Raw genomic sequence first — 15,675 nt, 5'->3', positions numbered from 1 at the left:
GTACGTGATATTGTTGTATCACACATTCTAATAGATGTATATTAAACAATTATGAAACCACTAATTCACGCCATTTTTTGTGTGTAAATTTCTAGTAACTTCCCTATGGTTTAACACATTATCACATGACCTCCCTAATGTTTAAAATATTCACATTATCCCTTGTAACTTTATGTACAGTGGATATTTGATAGAAAAAGCAATCTAGACAAGGTTGTTAGTTGAAATATCATTATTTCTCTGACTTAAGTGCCAATCCAAATGAGAGTCTAACCACTTTGTATAAAATCATGGGGGAAATAGTATAGATATATGAAAAACTATAGGAGAATTAAGTGAATTTTTATTAAAAAAAAAACTATAAGGAGGTTAAATGGATATTATAATTTCACCATATAAGTTTTTAGAGTGTGTGAGGATAAATTTCTATAACATGAGATACTTTCTCTCCATTTTTCACTTTGCATAAAGCCATAGAAGGTTATGTGGATATTTTGAAATGTTAAAAAAATCATGTGCCAATATGCAAAACTATGGGGGACTATTATTATTATTATTTTTTTGATGTACAAAAGGAATTGAAATAATCAAGTATAAGGGAAATTTTTCACGTACAATTCTCTTTGTTATGAGAGGTTGATCTCGGGGCCCAGGGAAGCGGTATTGGGCTATTGTATCTAAGAGAGAAGAGGAAACAAATCTACGACTACATAGGCCAGGTCCAAAATAATGTCAACATTGCGATAAAGTTTTGCGAGGCCCGGAGCTACATGTGCATTGCACATTATTTTAAAATAAAATTTAGCAGAGACTTGTATTGAGTATTTACTCAGTTAATATAAATTGATTAATTTAACAGACCAATTTTGAGAATCAAAACATTTCTTGTTCTTTATGAAAATAATAAAAAACCTTACCAGCACAATGCACATGTGGAGAAGTCATCTTGATTGGATATAAATTTAATTAAACCTAAGGCAACATTTTGTCTTTGGATTACAATTACACTTTTCTTCCTTTGTTATTAGCATAAAGTACTAACAATGAACCAGTTTACAATAAAACAACTAGTATTTTTTTTATAGTGTGAGTAGAGGGATTCAAATTTGAAATTTCTCACTTACACTCACTTCCTTTAAAATTAACCGATCCATAATATCATATTTGCTTCTCGTGAATTCCATCTATGCTTAACTATATAAAAGTTTGGCAATCATTATTGTCTTTGGCGAACATTGATAAAATAGGATCTTCATTTCTAGGAGCTTTTTATTTTTATTCTTTCTTCCAGTACTTGTTGAATTAGCTAACAATTAACAGCACAATGACATCAAAATAGACTTTAAAACGTTAAGCTAAAGAAAGTAATATATTCTTGCTTTTGCTTTAACTAACATTGGCTTGCTGCTTCTTATCCACAATAATTCTTCTTCGCAAAAACCTCTTCCTATATGTTTAAATTTCTCATATCAAAGTATTGAGGTCCAATACCTAAGAATTGTGAGACTTGAGGTTGCAGAGATGATGGCTATGATAAAAGGCATTAATTTGGCATCTAGAATGATTTTCCGATAAAGCAATTGTGCTTGAGGGAGACGTGGTGAATATCACTAAGATGTTAAACGTGCATAGAAAGATCATTTAATTTGACATGAGAAATATATAAAATGATGCTACTTAAATCACATCTACAACAAAAATTACTGTATAAATCCAAATAGGGCTCGAACTGCTTAACCAAGTAATGTGCACGCACAGAAGATGCTAATAGAATCAACCAACTGATGATTTGACATCTTTAATCAAATGGTGTTTGTGTAAAAGAATGACAAGACTTTCAATGAAAGTTTTATACTACGATAGTAATAACACCAACAGAAGGATAAATAGCTTTATAGTATACAATATGGCCAAAAAAAAGATAAAATCACGTTGTCTATAATTGTGATTTGAGCCTCGGTTGGCCAATAATGATAGTCTTACTTAAAAGAGTTCCTTTTCAACTTTTTATATGGATGTTGATCCTTTTCTAACCCATAAAAAGAAAAGGGAAAAAAAAAACACGATGCTTCTACCAAACGATACATCTATCTCCTATGAGAATCCTGAATGTAATTATACCAGTACAGAGTGCAATTGTACTTTGAAGTTTGAACGATGATATGCTTCTGATTTTCAATTGAAGTCTTTGTTGGTGAAAACCGAAGTAGGAGTGCAAACAAATCGGGTTTTGATTTAATTAAGTCGAACTTTAGCATAATTTTATAAAATTTGAACTCGAAGTCGAATTCGACGAATTCAAAATGTCAAAATTCGAGTTCGAGGTTAAAAAAATAAAAAATAAATATTTTTGAGCTGACTCATGAGCTAACGAATTTAGCATTTTTGAGCTTAAGTTCGATTTAATCAATTCAAACTCGACTCGATTTCAATGTTGATCGAACTCGAGTCGAGATAAGATTCGAACCGCTCGCGAACGGATCGATTCGTTTACAGCCCTGTGCACCAGAGAACCACCGTGGAATTTGGAAGAAGAAGCATACGACAGCACCCTCTGATCCGTCCACGGAGAGAGAGAGAGAGAAAGCGAAACACGGACCAAATCAAGTTGTTACAGTATACAATGATACGATGCGTCCATGGGTCCCTAATTTCTGCATGCTTGCCGGTGATATACTACCAGCCGCGGTTCTCTCTTTTTAACGGGTTATTCAACTTTGCGTTCTTTTCCCAATACCAGCCTCCAGTTCTGTTTCTTGTACCTGTCAAATTCTCCTTGGTTTTCTGCGCTAGTAGCTAGACTTACCTCGATGTCTATCTGCATTAATTATAGTAAACGTTTTACAGTGCCTTGTCGGCAATGAAGAGAGGATGGCTATATATGGACTATCAGCCCAGCCGCCAAATGCAAATGTGGATACAAGTTCTTCTTTTCTTGGTCCCATTAATTATTGCTATTTGCTAGCTACACCGAAATAATAAAGAAAATTAGTAAAAGAAATCTAGTAGTGCTATCTGCTACTCATGAATGTCGCTGATTTTATCTTTGGTCTTCTCTCCATCAATAAACATCTAATCGTTATCCTAAAAAGGAGAAGCGCGTAAGAGTTTCTCTGGAATCAGCAACCCATATAAAATGATGAGTAATTATTAGTCTTTTGCCAGGAATGCAATGGTTAAATTAATCTGTGATGTTGCCCTCAAACTCAAATTACATGTGATGGGTGCGTGATCAAACTAAAGCGGGAAGTTATTCAGATTTTCCCACATGATCATCCTGCTGCTACAAGTACAATGCGTGCACAAAACAAACTAAAACAGATATAGCAAAACAGAAAGACGAGTTTCTTGAATTCCCCGTCTAAGATCAGAATCAGATGGTACTACCACATGGGATAGGCGCATCAGCTATATTTAGCAGCCCTTCCCAGCCTTTCTTTGTTTTACCTCAATCCCATGAATTCTTCGGCTGACGTTCGGCTTTCAACCAACCAACCCTCTCTCTGTCTCTATGTTTCTCATACTCTTTCTCATCACCCCAGTTTACGTGATAGTGATACCCCACCCCTGCATGCATGATGCATCATCGAACGAATCTCCATAGTTAAATCAATTTAGCAAACCACCGTCACCGGAAAACCTACTTAACTTCCGCTAGGTTTTCTATTTTTAGCAACACTTCTTATCATCGGCACCTTATAAATAGCTCCCCCCTCCCACAATTCATCATATCCCCCTCGTCAGTCATCAACCAGTCAAATTAACAGTCTCCAGCATTATAGCAACACACATCATTCCATTGTATGCAGCAATCAATGGCAAGTTGTAGTAGAAGAATAAGCCATCTTTTTGGACTAGCTGCTGCACTAGTAGCGCTGCTGTCACTAGTTCTTGCTTGTGAAGCTAGCGGTAGTACGGTTCCAAGAAATGGTGCAGGATTTGTTAGGACTCAGGGTCCCCGTTTTGCTCTGAATGGCTCACCATTTCTCTTCAATGGATTCAATTCCTATTGGCTGATGCACGTAGCCGCCGACCCTAGCCAGAGGTATAAAGTGTCTGAAGTGTTGAGGGATGCCTCCGCTGCCGGTCTCTCGGTATGCAGAACCTGGGCTTTCGGCGATGGAGGAGACCGTGCACTTCAAATATCACCTGGAAGTTATGATGAACGTGTTTTTCAGGTTCATTATTGTTTTTTTTCCTTTCCAAGCACGTCTATTTTCGTATTGCAACTAGCTAGCTTAATCATAATACTGGTGTACGTGGTATACCACTATACAGGCGCTGGATTTTGTGATTTCTGAGGCAAACAAGCATGGAATTCGTTTGATATTGAGTTTTGTGAACAATTACAATGACTTTGGGGGTAGAGGGCAGTATGCTCAGTGGGCTCGAAATGCAGGAGCACACGTCAACAGTGACGATGATTTCTACACGCATCCCACCATCAAAGGTTATTACAAAGATCACATCAGGGTAAGACTAAGAGAAAGCTGCAATTAAGAGTCGGTTATTATGTTTCCAAGTACGTCTTCCAGATTTATTTCGCTAATCTGGACGAATAATGCATTTTTTTGTTTTTTTGGAAACATGCATATGGTTCGTGTTTGCAGAGAGTGGTGACAAGGTTCAACACAATTACAAGAATTTCGTACAGGGATGATCCCACAATCATGGCATGGGAACTCATGAACGAGCCCCGCTGCCAAGCTGATTACTCCGGAAGGACGGTCAATGTGAGGACTCGTTGCCGCTGCTTTTTAGCATCCCTCAAGTTTTTTAGTGCATTTTTGGGGCTAAAATGAATGAATGAATGAGTTGAAGTGTTGTTGATAGGAATGGACTCAAGAGATGGCAAGTTTCGTGAAGTCATTGGACCGGAAGCACTTGCTGGAGATTGGCATGGAAGGATTTTATGGAGACACAATGCCCGAAAAGAAACAATTTAATCCTGGTTACCAAGTTGGAACAGATTTCATAAGGAGCAATCTCCTTAGGGACGTTGATTTCGCCACCATCCATGCGTATCCAGATCAATGGTAAACTAAAAAAGAAAAAAATTATATTAATCAATAATCCCATGGTTTTAGCAATCAAAACGTGAAAGCAAGCATGATATAATTAATTCCTTATTAATTTGAACATAAAGTTAATCTTTTAATTTCAGTTTAGTTGCCAATCGCATCCTAAAAAACCGACATGATCATCATGATCTCACATATTAATGCATTGGGTGGCAGGTTATCTGGAAAAGATGACAAAGCACAATTGGTATTTATGCAGAGGTGGGTGTCAAGCCACTGGGAAGACTCGAGGACCATACTGAAAAAGCCGCTAGTCATAGCGGAATTTGGCAAGTCCAGCAGAGATCCAGGGTACAGCTTGAGTGCGAGAGACGATTACATGAGCAACGTGTACAGAATAACATACGGCTTTGCAAGAAGCGGAGGAACCATGAGCGGAAGCTTAATATGGCAGCTCATGGCCCAAGGAATGGATTCGTACGACGACGGATACGCTGTTGTCTTAGGCCGGAATCCTTCAACCACCGCAATCATGTCCAGACAAGCCCATGCCATGAGTGCTCTGTCCCATTTGCTTGCAGGAGCTGACGATCCCACAGCCACGCCCGCGGTCAGGCTCACCCAAGATTGATGAATCATCGTCATCCTTCGCGCAGAGCACTGCTTCATCATGCAAAGCAGCATGGCCATCATCATTCGTCATCCCTTCTCTGAGAGTATTGGCTCTTGATGGGGTCATATTTGATTAGTACTATTAAATTCTTAAATAATGAAAATTGATTCTGCATTAAATATTTGTACTTCTTAATTTCAAAGATGTACAAATTTTTAGTGTGGCACGCAAATCCTTGGTCGATGCATCACCTTGTTTAAAAAGCTTGAGAATCTGCATCGAAATTCTCATAGCTTAATGCAGGATAGAGGTTAATTACAAATTTTATTTGTTTTTATTCAAAGTTGTAACCAAAGAAATAAAAGTGTGATTTACCTTCAATTAATGGATCCAGTACTATCTTTCGTTTGGTTATTTGAAATGATGTTATTTCTTGACTACTCGATGTAGTTTTTTTTTTCCCTTTTAAGGTTTTTGTCCTTCTTGACTTTTTCTATGCTCTTAAGTGGTCAAGCGGATCGGCAAATTACACTTAGAAGTTAGATGCCCTACATGCAGTTTCAGAATGAAAGCTCTTTGAGTTCGATAAATGGTGAGTATTTGGCAATAATGATATACATATAGTAAGTAATTAAATGCAGCAGTGACGTATATAATTGATAAATAAGGCAAGAGGAAAGGGATCCACAAATGTTTTACAATTCATTGCCTTGTAAATTATCTCTAAACCAATAAACTAAACCCAATGTTTTAAGGTATCATTGAAGTGATGGATTATGTGCATTACTAGATTGTCTTATTAGAAATTTTTAGCAAATCATTCACGGCCACATGTTTATATTGGATTTTGACAACCCAATGCTCAAATATATATTTTCTTTTGTCAATCAATGGGGGCTAATTGATAAATTAGTGAGGCAAAAATATGTATATATTGAGAATTTTAAGCATAAAAAAATGAAATGAAAGTTTAGGAACTAAATTGATCCGCCACTGCCTACCCTTTTCTTTCTTTTTTTTTTTGTTTTGGAGTCTTTGACCAAAATTCAGATAGCAATAGCAAATTGCGTAATTAGATTAGATGCCACATACATACAGACATATGCATTTGCATCCGTCACACTCACACACGTACGTTAGTTTGGCATTTTGCCTCTGGCGGCGGTTTTTCTCATCAAAACTTAAAAAGAAGAGAAGAAAAGGCAAAAGTCTCCGCATTTGCCAATTTCATGATCCGGGTTTTGCTTTAACTTCATCTCAGCAAATTGATAGTAATTGATTTATATGCATTTGCATGTTCCTGATTTGATTAACTGAAATTAAGGCTTTGTCTTTTCAAGACAGTTTCCTGCGCGTATGCACAAAGATTTCGATACTGTATACCCAAGTTCCACAGAAAAATAAACAATAATTCAAGACGGTTTGATGCTAAACATTCATTCATCCCGTCGAAGCTAGGAAAGGCGTGAACAACAGCAGGCAATACTCGGCTGAAAAATGTTTCCACCACCATTGAGTTCAAGAATTGGATGGCTTTCTCAGATTTAATGCCCTTAACTTTTTCCTTAAGCCTGGTGGGTGGTTAATACCAAGTCAAATTCCGGGACCGAGGGCATAAATGCTATTGGTTTCATCTCTTACAGTTTCAATTATATGCTATTGGTAATGCATAAATGCAACCTGTGCGTAGAGATGTCAAAATGAGTGATTTAGACGGGTTTGTGTTGGATAAAATGGGTAATGGGTATAAGTGAGTCAACTTATTTATACCCATTTAATTAGATGGGTATAAATGGGTAAGTCAAAAAATGAATTGGATAACCCAATTACCCATTTATAACTCATTTATTTTAACTTTTTGTAAACTCATTTAAATTTATTTTTGCAAACTAAGTTATTAATTTATACCACTCTTTGCACCCATCATTAGTTTTAAATATTTACTTATAATGTTCAATAAGCTTAATTATCAATTTTTTTCCTATCCGTACTCTATGTCGCAAAATTACATACTATTTAATAATTGAATAATAAGAATATAAAAATTTAAATTAAGTACTATACAAATTAACATAAAAACTTAATCCAAAAATTTTGAACCCTTAATATTTTTTTCATATGTAAATTTAAAATTTCATTTTGGAAATTTAGGAAAAGAGGCTAAAATTTATCATAAATTGGTAATGCTAAAAAGTGAGTAAGTTAACAAATTAAGAGAAAATAAAACCAACAAATAATAATACTAGTGAAACAAAAGTAGTTAACATCATAACAAAATAAAAAATCTGAAAAAAAAATGGGCGGGGGAAGAGAGGAGATTTGGGGGAAACAATTCTAAATGGATTAATTGGGTTTGATGGGTATTATTGGGTAGCCCATTTATACATATATGTAAAAACTTAAGATACCCATACCCATCTATTCATGGATGGGTATGGATAAATTTAATTAAATGGGTTGATTTGCCACCTATATCTCAAAGTGACAGTCGAATCTACTTCTTTCGAAGAAGGCACGCCTCAAAAAACGTCGAAGACAGCTATACCAAGCATTGGTTCCGAGTTAGGCTGCAAATTAATTGTATCGCCTGATACCTTTGAATTTCCAATTACACAAGAGAGATAGATAGATCCTGGGATGATCTATTGCTTGCTGTTCTTTCTAGAGAGGCAGTAGGCGATGGGCATACATCTGGCCGTTGCGAAACGAACATACATAAGCTCATACCTACCCAAAAAGGAACATACATAAGCTAATAAGTAGTACATTGTAAAGATCGGCAAAGGTTATATTGCCAGCAAAAGCTTGAAGCAATTGTTTATTGGTAGAGACTTCGTTAGCTACAATAAGATATTTACAGGCTGCAATATCCCAATCGTTTTTTTTTTAAATTGGAACCTGTAGGTGATGTGTTGATTTCATTTCAAAGATGAACCAAAACATATTCAATCCGTGTAATAGCTTCAAGCAGATAATGACAAATGGAAGTAGTTAACATCGAAATTTCTACATTGCGATTCTGTCATAATAATTCCTTCCTTTCACAAAACAAACCTCAGCTAAGGCTGCTTATGGCTTCTGGCACCAGGAAATGTGGTTACCTTGTTTTTCCCTCCCTCTCTGCGTGCTGTTTATGGGAACTCTGCATACCCAACTCAGATTAGTCGTATATATCCTTTTGCCTGCTCTAACAGCATCAAGACGTGCAATTCTTACCTTTACCAGCACAATGGCTTTAAAAAGAGCAGATTGCTTCTTATTACTCAGTGAATACATCACAAATCAGGCCGATCACTGACAACAACAGAAATGACTACCTTGTAACTGCACCTTGTTCTTGCAAAAATGTTAATGGCACTGTTGGGTACGTGACTTCAAATTCGGTTTCCTAGTGGTTTCACCTGGTGGAGAGCTTGCAACTCAGCTAGCAACTGGATTCAATGGCACCACTTTTGCATTTCCTAATGCATTAGACATCGACCAAGCTAATCAAATTGTTTACTTCACAGATGCTGGCGCAATATTTTTCTCCAGGTTCGTTGAAAATTTCAATATCATCAAATTATTTAAGCGTTCTTGGAGATTGACATGCCTTATAAAACTGGGCAAAATTGATTGTTTTGCAGGAATCTTTCCACGATCATCCAGAGCAATGACACTTCAGGAAAGTTATACAAATATGATGCAAGAACTAAAACGTTGTCATTGTTACTAAATGGACTGTCTGGACCACTTGGAGTTGCTGTAAGCAAGTATGGTGCATACCTTCTGATTGATGAATATATTGCATCGAGAGTTCGAAGATACTGGGTGAGTGGTCCAAAGGCTGGCTTCTCAGAAATATTGGTCAATCTTCCAGGGAGCCCAGATAACATTAAAAGAACCATTTCGGGGGAATTTTTTGCAGCTGTGACCATTTTAAATCGGCAAACTTTTCAGACAACTTCGTCTGTTGGGCAAAGGATCAATGGCGATTTGGGCATTGTTTACAAATAACTTGATTAGCGAAGTACAAGAATTCTTGGGGAAGTTATACATAGGATCCTCGACCGCTAGTTTTGTCGGTGTATATGGCCCTTGAAGGATTAATTGGTCACAATTATATAACGAAATTTATATCTTATCTTGCTCTAATAAAAGCATCGTTATGTATAGCATCTTGACCATTCATTCAAGCTGTTTGTTTGATTAATGGTTTATCAGTACATTAATTCATTTGGTGGGATCAGAAAAAAAAATTTCCACTGCTTCCTTTTTTTTCCCGCAATGATAACATTTATATAATCTAATCTATCCTATTTTATAGGAAGGGAGTCTAAAGAAGCTCTGAAAGGGACTAGCAGATATACAGATCTAATTAGACCAAAAGAGTGATCTGATTCTGATACCACGAATTTTTTTCACTGTAAATGGGATTCAAACCCTCGACCTACAGTTTAAAGAGAGATTTAGCCCCTTTTTGGTAGTCACTGAGGGACTAAATCTCTTACAGCAGCTTCAAGGTTGCCTCTACTATTATTTTTGGAGTTCGAACCCGGTAGGGGGTTAAACGGTGGACGGAGATTAGAGATAAGCGGTGCTCTACCGGATTTGTTACTATATTTCCATGGTTGACGGAGTGTCAACGGATCCTGATCAAGCTACTATCGAAATGGCTCGCAAGAGCAAACTGTATCTTTATGCATGAAAGTATTAATTGCTTATCTGATTTGTTTACTTGAAATGTTAATGACTTATCCTATGATATATGTAACCACCAACTTACTACTTCGTTTGCATGTTGTCTTGGTATCTTACTGGACGTTAGCTCATTTCATTAGTTTATTTTCTTACAAGGGGCGAGATCATGGGCGAGTGAATTGGAGAACACTGGCATTTTGGTCTAGACTCCTTGTCTTTTGTTCTAGTGTTTTTTCTAGTTTTAACAGATGGACTTGAGCTTGAATCTCTTGTTATATTTTGGGTCTGTATGAGAATTTGATGACCACGAATTATATATATCTAAGCCAAAGTTGCTATTGCTTTTGTTATCGAGGTTCTTATATTGTAAATGAACTTGTGAGTGAGATCTGGCAAGAGTTGGGCAAGCGATCAATCAAAACCTGGGGTACGCCCTAGGAGGAGGTAGGGTCGTCACACCCACTACACTGATTCTTCTAGTGATGAAGAGGGCCGCACTGATCATCACCATAGAGTCAAAAAGTACATCAACGAGATCATATTCAAGCACCTCCCTTCTAAAGAAAATAGTAACGGTGATGGGAATGTAAAACAGAAACCTAGCAACATAAATGTAGTGGAGAACAAGAGAAAAAGCAAAGGCACAGTAAAAGATGAGTCCAAAGATGAAAACAAGTGCAAGAAGTTTCATGGTGTGCGTCAATGGCATTGGGGTAGTTGGGTAGCTGAGATAAGAGATCCTGTTAAACAAAAACAGGTGTGGCTTGGCACTTATGAAACAACAGAAGAAGCTGCAATGCCTTATGATCATGCAGCTATTCGGTTCCGAGGACCCAAAGCAATCACAAACTTTCCCTCACCATCGCCAGTTAAAGATGAACTCTCAAGCATCACAAGTGCAGTCAAGTGACAGATATTTTCATGAAGCCATTAAATGTGTAACTATTTCTCAAGTTGAAAAAAATGATTGGTATAGTAAAATTTGAAGACATTGGTTTCAGGGAGGTAATGTAGGATTCTAAACTAAGTCGTTTTAGTATTAGCATATTTATTGAGTAGTTTTTTATGCACTGTCAGGGTACATACAAACGAATATTGATGCACGTCATGTAAATTAATTCCAAATTTGAAGTACATGTAATTTTACATAAGTGGCAGACATCTACATGCTGTTGGTGTAAAATGTAACAGCCCCACTTTCCCCTAAGGCGAACCAAAGAGGTTAGCAGACTGCCTGCCCAGCTCTCGCCAGGACTACGGATCAGTTTACGTCGATCTATTACGTTCCGGAACATACCGAAGCGCGCAAACAAGTCAAAATCGCAAAAATAAAAAAAACGAAAATCAAAGCCGAAGATGAACAGTAACGGACACGTCAGAATCCGGCCGGAATCTGACCGGATTTCCGGCCGGATTCTCGGCCGGATACAAGGCCGAGAGCAAACCAAAATTTTTCCAAAATCCTTCCCAATCCGGCCGGCAATCCGGCCAGTTTCTGGCCGGATTCCTGGCCGGATTCGGTCCTGTTCATTCCCGCCAATTTTTTTTCCTTCTCCGTTTGAAATGCGTCTAAATCCGAAATCCATACAATCATCAACCAAACATATATATACATTGAAATTCAACTTTTACAACCATAGTGGCATGCCAAAAACCATTTATCATGAATATACATACTCGATTTGCCAATCAAAGAAAATGAACCCAATACACAATAGGGTTTCATTCAACAAGCTAAACAAAAGCCATTTACACTAGCTCAACTTGGCAATCGACTATCCAAATCAGTCCCAAAAGTAATTATATCCCTGTAAGAAAAACAAATGGAACGGGATGAGCTAAAGCCCAGTGAGTTACTACCACATAAGCAGTAAAGATCACATAAGCATAATCTTTCATTTCAAGTACACACTTAAGAAGTAAACAAGTCGGTAAAAGGATACGGATGGCTCTCAAGAGCCCGTTTCCACGCTTACGTTCTTGATCCAATCTCATTGACCCTCCGTCAATGTTTAAGAATACCCGACCGTAGATCTCACTTCACTCCATTCCTTCCACCAAACATACCCCAACCGGGCCCGCACTCCAATTCAGTAGCTTTTGGTAATACTCGAGTATACCGGAACCAAGAGTCTCATTACTACAAGGTTCCTCAGTGCAGTCCCCGTGGTATGTCACTTATCACGACCAAGCCCTTGCCGGCTCGATCCAAATGACCACCAAACGGGATTGAGCTCAATAATACAATGAGGTCGTTGGACATCGTCCAAACAACACCAAATCAGTTTTCCAAGATTGCAATTCAATAACTCATATAGCCAGTGCAGTATTTCAGTATAACAGTAAGCAGTCATGAATGAAATCACAAGGGGTGAGGGCGGTCAAGTACACCCTCACCTCAATCACTTCCAATAACCAATTAAGCGTTCAAGGCATCAAATACACATAGAGCAAAGCCATATTATAACAAGTAAGTGAGTAGTATACTCACTAAGCAATTAAGTGCTATGTCATGCACTTCCGTCAGGGGAATGTCGTGAACCACCGTCACGCCCTAGAACACGTAAGCAAGTACTATGAGACTCAATACCGAGCCATAAAACAATGCCAATCACAACCCCAATAGGGTTTTATAACCATGTACAAGCATAATAGCAAACCAGAAATTAAGAAAGGGCTTGAACTTAAGCCTTCATAGGAAAACCGGTTTTGACGTCATAATGCGGTAATGGTACAACTCTCACTACAATTATCGGATAGGGGTGTAAGACCTACCGTTTCGAAGCCAAGAAACAGGGCTACAACAATGTAGAAGGTCACTCAATCCAGTTCCTAACACAACTAGGTCAAATATGCAAAATACTAACCCAGAATCACCAAAACAGGTTTGCAAAACCAAAAAAACTGTAATCGGTATAACTCAGTCCATACAAGTCCAAATGCCGAAATTCCAAAGGAATATGTTAGCTAAGACATTCAGTTACATTTCATCAGAAGACACCAACTTCAAAATCCAAACCAATTCCAGTCAAAAGGGCCAATTACTATCGCAGTTTTCGCATTCTGATCAAAACAGAACAGCTACAGTAAAAACGGTATAACTCACTCTACACTCATCCAAATGACCTGAAATTTTACAGGCACCTCAAACACATCAATACCTACAACTTTCATGTTTTGAACAAAGTCTAGTTCGGCCTCTAACCCAGTGAGCTAAAACCGGACAGAATTGGTATTTTATGAACCCTAACTTTCCATTTTTCACACCAAATCCAAAATTGATTACATTTAACCACAATTCACACTCACTAGAGTCATTTCCAACCATTACAATTCATCATACCAGCCCCCAACACCAAGATCATATTAAACCAGAAAAATTCCCAATAAAATAAAAACTTCTCCAAAACAAGCCAAATCAAGAAACAAATCATATATTCCTTCACTCATGCCACCATTAAGCATAATATAACCATCATTAGGTATAGGGGAGAGGTTGTAGCATCACTTACCAAGAAACAAGGGAAAGAGAGATTGTAGACACCTTTGCTCTTCAAAACAACTTCACTACAACCCTTACTAGCACTAGAAGATAGGATTTTATGGAGTGAAATCTAGTCTAAGCTTTTGTTTATGGAAGATTGAGTGAGATGGAAGCTTGAAATTTGATGAACTTTCTCCCTTGTGGAGCTTGAGATGGCCGGCCAAAGAGAAAGAAAAATGAGGAATTTTTTGTGAATTTTTGGAGATATTAACTAATTGGGTCAAAAGTCAAAAAATTTGTCAAAAGATGAATAGTGTTTCTTAAGTCATAACCAATGAGAAGGTGACATGTGGCATCTCATTAAATGCCTTCCTATCTTTCTTTTCTCTCTCACATCAATCACTTCACACACTCTACTTATCACTTAACACCCGATAAATTTTACACAGTATCCGAAACTTAACCTTATTGGCCGAATTTTTCCGAACTTTTCGCACTAGTGGGTCCCACGTCCACTATTTACTCTTAATTTTCTAAAAATTCTCCAATACTAGAAAAATCATCTTAAAACCATAATTGCTCATAAAATCCACTAAGAAAATATTTCTAAGCCAGAAAATGCAGAAAACATGCAATTAAGGGGAAATAAACCCTAGAAAAAATATTAGGCAATACGGGTTCTCACACTCTTTCCCCCTTAAAAGAATTTCGTTCTCGAAATTCCTTATCATTGACTACTTCGGGATTATATTGAGCATTGTACTTGGCTAACAAATCTGTACCCCTTTCACTGGCCAGGTTCAGTAAATTCTTACCTTCCACGTCCTCTAATGGGTCAAAGATTTGATGTTGTTCTAAGGAGTACACCCGAGAGGACACTTTCGATCCATCCTTGTCTCCCTTCGACTGGTCAGGGTGGGTCGTGGTTGGTGTTAGAGTCCCTTGTCGCTCGCGCAGGCGAGCTGGACAGTTAGCAATTTGATGGTCAGCACTCCCACAGAGCAAGCATTTTCCTCCTTTCCTCCAGCAATTGTCCTCCGAGTGGTTTAATTTTTCGCAATACCCGCAGGGTCCGCGTGCTGCAGAAGCTGAGCCTCCTCTTGACGGCCTCTCTGGTGACATTCCCGGCATCCTCACTCCTCCCGTTCCCCGCCCAAATTTGGGAGGGATACTTTCATCCTCCTGTCCCGAATTGTCTCCAGGAAATCCTCTCTTTTTCGCCTGAAAATTTTTCACCTGGAGCCTAGCATCCTCTATCCGTTGCGCCATTTCCACTGCTTCACTGAAGGCGTTAATTTGGGCTGCCGCGAGGTCATTCTGGATTTCTACGTTCAGGCCCTGGACAAAACGCCGTATTCTTCGTTGCTCGGTCATGATTAACTCAGGCGCAAACTTGGATAAGCGGGTAAAGTGGCTCTCATATTCCGCCACAGTTTGAGCTCCTTGGCGGAGTCGAATAAACTCGTCTTCCTTCCTCTCCTGAACTAGCGGAGGGAAAAACTTCGCATTAAACTCTTGAATGAAATTCACCCAGGTCCAAGGCGTCTGTTTCCTTTCCCATTTCTGCCGAATTACGTTCCACCAGGAACGGGCTGCCCCCTCAAGCTGAAACACGGCAAAAGTCACCTGCCGTTCGTCAGGGTAGTGTAAGGCTGCAAATATATCAACCATCTTTTCAAGCCACCTCTCGGCAACGTCCGGGTCGGGTCCCCCTACAAACTTTGGCGGAGCGAACTTTTGAAAACGTTCGAGAGCTCTATCTTCGCTCTCGATATGATGGCCAGGGTTTCCGGGGTTCCCAGGGTTAAGGTTTGGGTTGTGGGCTTGTTGCTGCACTACTTGTGCTAGCAGGTCTGTCATTTGCTGCATAGCAGCAG

The 15,675-nt window shown here is 38.4% G+C and overlaps 1 protein-coding gene and 1 long non-coding RNA gene across 2 annotated transcripts; both read left to right on the top strand.

Moving 5' to 3' along the window:
* The first annotated feature begins 3,445 nt into the window (after positions 1 to 3,445).
* On the top strand, positions 3,446 to 6,055 carry LOC113709004 (mannan endo-1,4-beta-mannosidase 5-like). Its single transcript, XM_027231788.2, has 5 exons — positions 3,446 to 4,178; positions 4,279 to 4,473; positions 4,611 to 4,733; positions 4,834 to 5,036; positions 5,238 to 6,055. The coding sequence occupies exons 1-5, from the start codon at positions 3,804 to 3,806 to the stop codon at positions 5,650 to 5,652; spliced, it is 1,311 nt and encodes a 436-aa protein (XP_027087589.2). The 5' UTR covers positions 3,446 to 3,803; the 3' UTR covers positions 5,653 to 6,055.
* A 2,680-nt stretch (positions 6,056 to 8,735) lies between these two features.
* On the top strand, positions 8,736 to 10,363 carry LOC113737148 (uncharacterized). The gene is made up of 2 exons (XR_011813805.1): positions 8,736 to 9,168; positions 9,261 to 10,363. It is a non-coding gene; the product is annotated as an uncharacterized lncRNA (long non-coding RNA).
* The last annotated feature ends 5,312 nt before the right edge of the window (positions 10,364 to 15,675 follow it).

Source organism: Coffea arabica, chromosome 1c (genome assembly GCF_036785885.1).
Source record: "Coffea arabica cultivar ET-39 chromosome 1c, Coffea Arabica ET-39 HiFi, whole genome shotgun sequence".
Lineage (NCBI taxonomy): Eukaryota > Viridiplantae > Streptophyta > Magnoliopsida > Gentianales > Rubiaceae > Coffea > Coffea arabica.
The sequence above is the reverse complement of the archived record's forward strand: the minus strand, read 5'-3'. Positions and strand labels throughout refer to the sequence as shown.